At 33.5% G+C, this 11,466-nt stretch overlaps 1 protein-coding gene across 2 annotated transcripts; it reads left to right on the top strand.

The window, feature by feature from the left end:
* Positions 1-769: 769 nt before the first annotated feature.
* Positions 770-9,749, top strand: LOC114281489 (glycerol-3-phosphate acyltransferase 9). 2 transcript variants are annotated; one of them, XM_082913784.1, is made up of 13 exons: positions 770-1,289; positions 2,120-2,258; positions 2,361-2,418; positions 4,504-4,622; positions 5,117-5,216; positions 5,991-6,086; positions 6,217-6,313; positions 6,783-6,870; positions 6,951-7,047; positions 7,244-7,329; positions 8,220-8,339; positions 8,459-8,557; positions 9,457-9,749. In XM_082913784.1, the coding sequence occupies exons 2-13, from the start codon at positions 2,152-2,154 to the stop codon at positions 9,503-9,505; spliced, it is 1,116 nt and encodes a 371-aa protein (XP_082769910.1). In that variant the 5' UTR covers positions 770-1,289; positions 2,120-2,151; the 3' UTR covers positions 9,506-9,749. The 2 variants fall into 2 exon arrangements, with proteins under 2 accessions (XP_082769910.1, XP_082769911.1); XM_082913785.1 differs by having other exon boundaries at positions 856-1,289; positions 2,117-2,258.
* The last annotated feature ends 1,717 nt before the right edge of the window (positions 9,750-11,466 follow it).

The raw sequence follows: 11,466 nt of genomic DNA, 5'->3' as shown, positions 1-11,466 counted from the left end.
TGATATTTATAATTTGGCTTCGTTTAGGAAGCCAACTTTTGAGATTTTTTGGCTAAAATAGTCACAAAAAACAAAATAGATTTTTTAGCCTAATAAGACAAAACATCGCATCCAACCTATAATCATTACATTCTTTCTCTCACAAAAATGTCAAAAAAGCCAAAAAAACCAAAAACCTTTCCAAACGAGATTTTTTAGTCCTAGGCTAAAATAACTTAAAAAAGTCAAAAAGCCAACCAACTTCTCAAACGGAGCCTTTGTATAATGAGTGTGGTCAACAATAATGTCATAAATAGTGTTGGTATATTAATTAGTATACTAATTGGTACATGTAATATCACTATTAGGATAAACTAATTTTTGGCGATGTTTGGGCTACAGTTATTTATGTGGATCTCTCATGGGCATAAAAAGTTTAGTTTGTATCAAATTTTTTTTGGCATGTTTGGTATTGCTTTTAGGGGTTGTTTGAGATAAACTAAATAAGTATATTTTTTGACTTTTTATGAAATATGAGTTGAGTGTGAGTTGAGTTTGAAGTGATGTGATAAAGAGATGATGTGACTTAAATAAGATGACGTGACTTAAATAAGATAGTGACTTTTTGATTTTGAATTTTTTTTTTTTTGCCAAACCAAACCTTAGTTTTTATCTAAAAAATAACATGAAAACTATACTATATGTTTACAAATTGAATATATATATATATATATTTAGAAACAAAACCATACCAAATGATTATAAAAGACCTAGGGTGCATGTAAGAATTGAGGAATTTTTTCATCAGCAAGACGACTAAAAAGATTAGTAAGGAAAATTTATTATAAATCACAATTTTCTAATGAAATTTCAATTGAGTCACAATAAAACATGAATAAAATATTTGAACACAATGTTATAAATAAAAAATTATTAAAAAAAGACTTATTGAATATTTTTCATAATAAAAAATATCATCTCAAAATAATTCACATAGAAGCTGGTAAATACATCAATTAAAATTCTAATATACATTAAATTAAATTATTATTCAAAATACATTTTATAATAATACATTAAATTAAATTAAATGTATCTAAAATTCGAAAATTAATTTTATTTGTTTAGATATCATTTTTTTTTTAATTTTTTTGAGTGTTCTTGGCTTAATTTGCGTTCGATTGCGCGAGCGGAACATTTGTCGAAGGCAGAGGAACAGAGAAATCTTTCTCACAGTCACAGAGCCCGCTCTCTGTGATCGGAATTGAAGCCGTCGACGCCGGAGGCCGAATAAGAAACAACCTCTCAAGGTATGTATGTTCATGTCTCAACCTTTTCCATCTATCTTCTTCCAAAGATTTCGCTTTTTTTTTTTAGATTTTCTTTAACCCAAAACCCTAAAATTAGATTATATGGAGGCTTTAATCCTTACACTCCCACTGAACTAGATTTAAAATTGCATATATAGGTTGGGGATTTGCAAATGTTTTCGTTAGTCGTAATTTGGGGATTTCTTTTATTTATTTATGTTTTTCGTGACAATCAATCTTGGTCAGCTGGATTCATTTGCAATTTCTCACAAAAAATGAAGTATGTGGGTATTGTGTTTGTATTCCAACAATGGGTATTTATCATTTTTGTGTTTTGGTAATGAAAATATGTATTTATGTGATCACATGCAAATTGCAATTGAAGTTTATTGGAGATGAATTAGAGAGTTCTTCTAGATCTTGCACCTCTGTTGTTGTTCTGTTTGCTTTATTTTGCTCTGAGCTTTGTATGAATATTTGGATTTTGTTTGTGAGTTCTTCTCTAGAAAACTTTTTTTTTTTTTTGTAGAGCTAGTCTTGGGGAAGTTGCATTGTGCTGGGGCATGGTTGAGGATTAATTTTAATTTTGATGGTACTTAATCATAAATTTGTTTGTAGGGAAGGGGTTTAAACTGTCATTCACAGTGATGTTTCCTTTCGTGGTTCTTTTTTTATTTTTTCTTCCTTTTTTTTGAAATACAAAATCGTGTACTCATGTTTTGTGGGTACAGCTGTTGTTTTAGTTAGAAAGCATAGTGCTTCAAGATTACCTTATGGAAGAACACTTACTAACATTTTGTTCTCTCTCTCTCTCTCTCTCTCGGTAGCAGTTGAGAGCCACAGAGATATAGGGAGGCTGAAGATGAGTAAACTAAACAAATCAAGCTCTGAATTGGACTTGGATCGACCAAACATCGAAGATTATCTCCCCTCTGGTTCCATTCAAGAACCTCATGGCAAGCTTCGCCTGTAATCTCTCTCTCTCTCTCTCTCTCTCTCTCTCTGTGTATGTCTCTGAGTGTGTGGGCATATATTTTTCTGTAAATTAATTCTCTGAACAAATTTGCTCAGGCGTGATCTACTTGACATCTCACCAACTCTGACGGAGGCAGCTGGTGCCATTGTTGATGTTAGTTTAATTTCTCTTTCTCTTGTTGTTGTTGTTGCTGTCTTTGACACAATTCTCTTTTTTAATTATTTTTTATAGGTATAATAATTCCATATAATAATTCCTTCTCTTTTCTTTTCTTCTGACCTACTTGCGATTTTTTATTGTTATTTTTTCCTTTTCTCTTTGATTATACTCTATTTGTAGCCCTCCATTTGGTTTTTGTGTTTAGCATTTCAAATCATGTAATTGTCATCATTTGCAATCGTGTCATGTGCTTGTAGTTTATTTTTCGGTTGCTATATAAGAATAATTATGATTAGCTTCTAAGTGTTTTCAAGTACTAACAAATGCCTTAATGATTGTCTAGCAAATTTTATCAGTTGCTTTTTTGTCTATTTGTATAATCATGTTATTCAAATTGGTTCTAGCAGAGTCTACAGGAGTATGGTTTCAACTTAGAATTTCAGGCTGCATGTTAACAAAACTTTTTCCCATTTTACTGCGATATTATATTGGGTTATTCAGATGAAATCATTTCATAGAACTTTATGGATGTCATATTACCTCGTAAAATTGTGGTCTGGGATATTTTTTTTTTTCAAGTTCGCCAGCCACTCTTTGTATTTCTTGTCCATGTATCATCTTAGGGATGACAACGGGGAGGAGACGGTTTTGTAGTGCCCTGCCCATTAAATCAAGGTGAATTAAACAGGGAGGTAGCTGGGCAGGGGTGGGGTGGGGACAGGTTATTTTTGCAACTTTAGGAATGGCGGCACCATTTAAAAGTGAGAGATGACATGGTACATTACGGAGAAGGATTATTTATCAAAAAAAAAAAAAAAAGTGATGGGAATTCATAGATGTAAGATGAGATAAAGAAGTGAAAATGAGTGTTAAGTGTAATACTTTGGTGGTCTTACTATATGTATATTATATACATACAAAGAGATTTAACAAATCTAATCACTGCATTTTGCTTTTTATGCCTGCTTATGTTAAGCTGAAAGAACTAATGAATGATGAAGAGAAGCTTTTCTCCAGCTGACAATTTTTTTGCTACTGTTGTTGATTATGCAATTTGAGGTGAAAATTTCAGAGAGAGACAGAGAAAGAGAATGATGGACTTTGGTTCAAGGCCTGCCCAAGGAGGTAGAGGCTTGTTAGGCAAGCACATACCTAATAATATCAGTGACCCATGTACTCTGTGGCCATTCTTTTCTTATTTTTAAAGAATATTTCGCCCCTTTCCCAATACCCTGGTTCCTTAAATTTAGATTGCATTAGTTTGAGATAAGTTTACATATTCTGTACTAATGTGGGACTTTTTCATAAAACTGGACAATGCAGCATGGGTGTTACAATCCACTATCGAGGGATATGTCAACGCGCTGAACACTATGAAATACTTAGTTGCATAAGTTTGCATCATTCAAGATTAGCATAGCACCATGCTGGATTCTAAGTGACATTGTAGTGGCCTTCTTTATAGCAGATCATATATATATTTATTTATTTTGGAGTTGGTTTTTGATATAATCACTGTGAGCGTTGCATGCATCAGATGGGAAATTTATGTCATTTTCATCAGAGCATTCTTAAATATTTGGACGACCATGAAAATCAAGTCACAGCTTTAAAAAGATGATGAGTTGAATATGAAAATGGTAAGCAAGAATAAAATTTCTGACAACTATCCCCATAAGATTCGCGTTGGAAAGCAGGGGAAACGTGGATTATCTATGCTTTACACGCAAATTGCTTAGCAAATTTGACATTCTTATGCAAGTTACTCACGATGATCTTGTTTGCAACTTGAGTCCCAAATTAGCTCGAGTTATGCAATAATTCATTCCATTCTTGGTACATTAGATAACCGCATCCTCAATACATCAAGAAAGAGGGTCTTTCATGCTATTTGGATATTTTTTTCTTTCTTTCTTTCTTTTTTTTTGTTTTTGTTTTGTTTTTTGTGGTATTAGTGTACTTATGCTTCTCCTTTGGTTTTTGACACATTACTTTGTTGAAAAATGGTATCTATATTGATATGTTAACAGTGAAATATTTTCCATTTTGACCCCACTAATTTCATTCAATTATGAGCAGGACTCTTTCACACGTTGTTTCAAGTCAATTCCTCCAGAACCTTGGAACTGGAATGTGTATTTGTTTCCGCTCTGGTGTTTGGGGGTGGTAGTTAGATATCTGATCCTTTTCCCAATGAGGTAAGCCTTTTATACTGTTGAATGACAATTCCTTTTTTTATTTAGAGCATGAAGAAAAAAAGAAAGCAAAATAAATTTTGAGGAGACATTTTGGATGTTTTTTGGTTTTGTTTCTTTTTGGTTCAAGGTTCAATTAATACTTATTCCATGTGAATATAACTTTCTATTATAGTGTGCATATCTACAAATGTAGTGCTAAGAAGCATGAACACTTTTAAATTGTCAAATGCCCTATTTATTTATTTATATTTATTGTTTTTAATTTGATGCAATGATTCTGCATATCTTGGTGACTTGATGTAATTACGTAAGTTTAGGGGAATCAGTTGAGTCATCCAAAAGGAATGACTTGTTTTTCTAGTTTAACATTGTTTTCACAGAACAGCTGTTTGGGGAGTTATTATGTGATTGCTTTTATTTTATGGGTCTTCAAATTAATGCTTGCTATGAATGTTACTTTCTAGATATTTGATGCATCTCATTTGATTATGCAGGGTTCTAGTATTGACAATAGGATGGATAGTATTTCTTGCAGCATACTTTCCAGTGCATGTCCTATTGAAAGGGCATGATAAGTTGAGGAAAAAGCTGGAGGTATGGTTGATTGCTAGTTTACTTGAGGCTCTTTGCTATTGTTTCTTGTCTATTTGTACATGCACTATTGTTAGAGTAGGCACTTAAAGGTCTGGTTTTGATTATTTTTATGGCCCGATGGTTATGTTTTGAAGTTGTTGATCTGTGTATTGACATGTCAATTATTATGCATTGTTGAAAGACCTTAGTGAATTTTGAGGATAATTTGAACTATGGGCATTAGAAAATTCTGAAATGTCAATGATACTGCGGCATGTATTGATATGTGAATGCGCATGCATGCACCGCCATATCACAGCTAACATATGACTTCTTAGATTTACACTGACTTTATTTCTTGTTAGATCTGCAATTTGTAATAGCCATTGTTGCATCACTTGCCCCTACCATTCATAGTGCTCTGATTTGCGAATTGGCGAATTGAGAGCAAAAAATAGAGTCAAATCCGTGAATTCACTTGGATTTGACTGATTCTCTTTTACTTCTACTCTGCTTCTTTTATTTTCCATTTAATGTGATTTACATACATAATGAAAAAAACAATAAGTTGTGTAATCGGAGTTTATTGATCAATTAAATGCAATGATTGCAATCACTGCATTAAGTGGCATCTTCTCTAATCCCAGTTTAGTTTGAGATGTATTTCTCTATTGAAATACTGTGAATTGTGGCATCTTGTCCTCTCTTGTTATTATTGTTTTTAAAATGAGAATTTGAGTATCCCTTTTCATTAGACCAGACAAGCATATATTGCTTTCATTATTTTCTTTTCAGAGGTGTCTGGTGGAGTTAATTTGCAGCTTTTTTGTTGCATCTTGGACTGGGGTTGTCAAGTACCATGGACCACGACCTAGCATGAGGCCTAAGCAGGTATCTGTGAATTATTTTTTCTTTTTGGTGTTTCCCCAAAGTTCTTCAAATGTTAGTATAATAAATCAACCTTCATGTGCTTAAATATATTATATATATGTCTGAACTTCCATTGCTATGATGTGTGCAGGTTTTTGTGTGCAATCATACTTCAATGATTGATTTCATTATCTTAGAGCAGATGACTGCATTTGCTGTTATTATGCAGAAGCATCCTGGATGGGTTGGTAAGTGTCTAGAGCAAGAGCACACCAAATATTTGTAGAATTCAATGATGGTGAAGCATTCTTTGCTGATGTATCTTGTTTCTGCATTTTACATGCCCTAATAAGAAATATATTGAAGTGCCCTGAAAATTTGGTTGCATTTTACGTACCAACATTTTCATCCTTGCAACTTGCAAGTTATCCTCTTCATGAACTTATATTCTTGTCAATCGTCATCTCATGTTATTTTTTCTCATAAACCATCAAAAAGAACACTTCCCATCATTTTTTGGTGCAGCTGGTTACCTTGTGGGAGTGGCAGATGTTTTTGCTTGTTTGGGATTGTTTTTTGTTACCTTTTTAGATCTATTTTCAAGAATAGGAGAATTGGCATTTTAGAATGGAGGCACAGTAAAACATTGGCTTCATGTAAAAATGTGGCTAGGCACCACCATGTAATGATATTATTTCTTCTTTTCTGTTTGTACAGGACTGTTGCAAAGCACCATTTTGGAGAGTGTAGGATGCATCTGGTTCAATCGGTCAGAGGCAAAGGATCGTGAAACCGTGGCAAGAAAGTATGTTTTGGTGGAAAGGGCAAAAATTAATACATTGTAACATATTTTCTGTGTCTTGAAAATCTGGGTTTCCTTTACAGGTTAAGGGACCATGTTCAGGGGGCTGATAATAATCCCCTTCTTATATTCCCTGAAGGAACCTGTGTAAATAACCACTACACTGTTATGTTCAAAAAGGTAACAGTTATGATTAACCATTGCAGAATCTATTCAGTACATACAATTGAAGAATCTCTGCAATATATATGATAGATAGAAGATAAATTGTTGTCATAGAAATGGGAGAATTGAAATTTTTGTTTTTGTTTTTGTTTTTTTTTAAGTTCTTGACAGTGGTTACTTCTTTAACTCATACAGTTTCTGCTATGTTTAGGGCGCCTTTGAACTTGGCTGCACTGTTTGCCCAATCGCAATCAAGTATAACAAAATTTTTGTGGATGCCTTTTGGAACAGTAGAAAGTAAGAGCTCGTTGATAATTCTAATTTTTATGTTACTCTGCATTAGTGGGACAAGCAGTGTGTTGCCGTTATGCATGCACTAAAAATGCTTGCTTAACACATTTGATTATTGTTTTATTTTCCAGTGATCTAAGTTTTATTTCCACATTGCAAATCACTAGACTTTGTTGTTTAATGCTTTTATATTACTCAGAAGGAAACAGTACACCTACTTTCTAGTAATGGGACATGGCTATGTTGATTGGGTTTACTCAAATTTGTTCATCTATATTTCAAGGCTAGTGTTGTCTATGACGTGAGACAATTGTGATGAAACACTCTCATACTAGTACTGAGCCTAAAATTGATATGATGCAGTAGAAAAATAGGATTTTGTGGCAGACAACAAAACCTTTGAAACTGATATAGGGGTTGTTTGGAGAATAAAAACACTAGATTATAGGGGTTGTTTGGGGGCTGTTTTAGGTACTGTGAACAATTACTTTCAATATCTGTCTTTTATACGTGTTTTGTGAAAGTTAGAGGTATTGGAATCACTTATTAGTTGTATCGTATCAGCATATTACGTGTAGCAAAACAGTGATAATATTTGACCCATATTTTAAATTTTGAAGATGGTTAGTGGATCCTAATGTATCGAACGTGGGACAGATATTTTTGTTTTAAGTTATTCGTGATATAGCAACCTTGTATGCATGATCTTGATTTGTGGGAAAGACAATTGCAAAATTAGCTTTCTTGTCATGGGTTTTAGCCTTGGTGAATTAAACTTTAAAGACCAAAAAAAAAAAAAAAAGTCTGGGTGAATTGAAGCTTTACCTGTTACTTGCATTAAAATCCAGATATGATCTTATGATGTTTTACACCTTGATTACATGTCTTATTTGCAGGCAATCCTTCACAATGCATTTACTGCAGCTTATGACTTCGTGGGCTGTTGTTTGTGATGTGTGGTACTTGGAGCCTCAAAGTCTAAAGCCTGGAGAAACGGCCATTGAATTTGCAGAGAGGTGAGTTATCTTTTCCTCAATTGTGTCAAATAAATGTTGATATTGGAGAAACTAAAGGTATGTATCTTAGAACTATCTTCAATAAGGATTAGCTTTTCAATGTGGCTGCTCCTGTACAGGGTCAGGGACATTATTTCAGTTCGAGCAGGTCTCAAAAAGGTTCCTTGGGATGGATATTTGAAGTACTCTCGCCCTAGCCCCAAGCATAGGGAGAGCAAGTAAGTTGATCATCTAATTACTGTTTATGTTGAGCACATGCAATTGTTTTGGTCTAATTGTCTATTCAAGTTTTATGAGTTGGACTGTGGATTAAACCTTGTATTATGCTGTTAGTATGGTTCTCAGAGATGGCCGTTGACACAGCATAAGTTGACTGTGTACATCCTCAAAGTATCACCTATAGGCTATAGCCAGTTGAACATGATCGCAACTTATCCCATCTTGGTTTCATCCATGTCTACTCTGAGCTAAGCAAGTAGGAATTCTGGTTTAGTGGTTATGTTGTAAGAAGTTCATTAAGCCAGTTGTACATAGGTTATCTTAGATCGATCCAAGTCCATAACCTGAGTGAGATTAGTTGTGCTGCCCTGCCAAGCATGGTGATATTCTTTTTGATTTACTTGATTGTCATATTTGTAGCATTTTCTTGGCTTTGTTTACTTCATTACTCATTTGAGAGATTTCATTGCCTATTCATTTTAGGATTTATGTATGGCCTTGTTCCAAGCTTTTACTCCTGGTTAGTGAAAGGCGGTGCTCTCACAGATTTGAACATTTATGCGTAATTGGTTGCATAGTTGCTATGATTATGTTGTCAGTCCTTTATGAGATTTTTTTATTTTCATTGAGCTTCAGTAATGACATTAATGATCTGAATCGCCTTGGTATTCCATGTTTTTGTCTCTACATAAAATAATATTATTTTTCCTTTAGGTTTGGATGAATAATTGTGAACTATTCTGCAAACAAAATTTTGTCACCTAATATAGGATTTCTATGTAACTACTTGCATTTTGTTCTCTTTCATGTGTTAGGTTGGCGAACTGATATGTAATATTAAGAAGAAAAAAAAAGTATGAAAACATCACTCAGTTCTTTGGTACATTTGTATATGCAGGCAAGAAAACTTTGCAGAGTCAGTGCTGCGGCGCCTTGAGGAAAAATAAAATATAGATTTCTTCTCTTTTCCTTTTTTCTTTGAACTTACAAGTAGCCCCTCTAGCTATTAAAGTAGAAGCTTACTGCTGTGTTTTTTCAAATTTTTTTTATTATTATATTTTTTGACGGAGGTGCAAGCTTACTGCAATACTTCAAGTTCCTTTCTAGTTGAATAAATATTTGTTTGAGGTGTTGCTTAGTGATTTACAACTTTGAAACACTTCTTTCAATACAAAAAGTTGCTTTCCTCAAGTTCATTGAAACGCACGGTGGATGTAGCAAGCTTGGTCTGGCTGGTGTCGGTCAAGCTTGATATGTTTGTACTTCTATTGGCAGAAATATGTTTTGAAAGTGCAGTAGTTTTGGTGATGTCAAAAATATGAGTAATGTCTCCAAAATATTTGGGTAAGTAAATTCAATTTGAAACAAATGAATGACATGCCTCCAAAACATGGAGAATTATTTGAGTTCGAGTTTTGTGTATTTTGCATGATATATCGGTTAGTAAGAATTGTTGATTTGTACAGCATTTTGTTTATATAAAAAAAAATCAATTTCTTTTGGTTACGATGGACTGCAAGAGGAAGACTGGGGAGGAGCTTCCTTCTTTTAAGGAGGACACTTAAAATACAATTTCTCTTGTTTCTACTTCTCTTCGCTATAATTTATAAATGAACTTATATCAATAACTAAGACAAGATAATAAATCACATTATTAGACGTGTTTTTTTGGGAAATTTGGCTAACCCTTTTTACCTTCCTTTTATTGTTAAAAGGACTAAAAAAAAAAGAGTAATGCTAGATACTCCAAATATTCTATTAAAAGTTTTACCAAATGTCTTACATGGGTGTGGGATTCACACAATGTGGGTCCCACACTCATGTGAGACATTTGGTAAAACTTTTGGTAGAGTTTTTGGGACCTCTAGCATTTTTGAAAAAAAAATTATACTTTCTAAACTCTCTCATAATTATAAAATTTTGCATAAATGATAAAATTTATTATTTAAATATTTTATTAGACTATTAGGTCATGTTTGATTCACAAAACTAATAGTGAAGTATTAATAATCCTATTAAATTAGTGTGGTATTCACTATCCAATTAGATTAATATCCATTGGATTAATAATCCCACCCCTACCCCATTACTAATAATCCTACAAATTTGTTGGATTAATTATCCATTGGATTAATTATCCTAAACCAAAATGTTAAAACAAACATAGGATAATTGGGCCCACAGATTAATAATCCCAATCCCATACTCTAACCCACCCAATCAAACATGCCCTTATACCCTTAATTAAATTTTCTCACATTCTCCACCCACTCTCTCCCCACTTTCTGTGTCTTTCTCCTCCCTCTCTCCCTTCTCTAACTCCTTCAAGCTTCAGATCTGGAAGCTTCAGACCTCGCCAACGCCGCCGGCGTCATCGTCATCACTCTCCTAGCCAAGTCCGGTCAGTTATTAGGTGAAACTCTGGCGATCAACAATGTCGAAATCGATCTCTACGATGAATTCATCAAGAACATCGGGAACGAAATCAACTACGGGTCGGAAAATTGTCCTCTAGTGCCGGAATCGAAGGAGATCGTCTACGAGGAGAAACAGATCGTCTCTGAATAGATCGCTATTACTCCGAAGAGCAATGAATTGATTGCTTAGTTTTGAATATATGTATATATATATATTTGTGTGTATGAGTGTTATTGAACACATGTATTCTTTTCATTGAGATTTGTGATTGTTGATCGAGTTTTAGAAGTTTTTCTTCTCAATTAGATATGTTGATTTGTTGATTAATTTATTTTGTTTTTGTTTGTTTGTTTGTTTTTTTTTTTTTTGATTTATTTTTGTTGTTTTTGATCTAATTTCATTTTGCTCTGTTTTTTGTTTCAGATAATAAGAGTAAAATTTTACTCTTGTTCTATTGCTCTGTTTTTTGTTTGAGAGAATTAGAGTAAAA

Source organism: Camellia sinensis, chromosome 2, assembly GCF_055761805.1.
Source record: "Camellia sinensis isolate YWXY chromosome 2, ASM5576180v1, whole genome shotgun sequence".
Lineage (NCBI taxonomy): Eukaryota > Viridiplantae > Streptophyta > Magnoliopsida > Ericales > Theaceae > Camellia > Camellia sinensis.
The sequence above is the reverse complement of the archived record's forward strand: the minus strand, read 5'-3'. Positions and strand labels throughout refer to the sequence as shown.

Coding starts and splice junctions, on each gene's coding strand:
- LOC114281489 (XM_082913784.1), top strand. CDS start 2,152: ATGAGTAAACTAAACAAATCAAGCTCTGAATTGGACTTGGATCGACCA. Junction 4,623..5,116: donor CTGATCCTTTTCCCAATGAG/GTAAGCCTTTTA, acceptor TTGATTATGCAG/GGTTCTAGTATTGACAATAG. Junction 6,871..6,950: donor CGTGAAACCGTGGCAAGAAA/GTATGTTTTGGT, acceptor TTTCCTTTACAG/GTTAAGGGACCATGTTCAGG.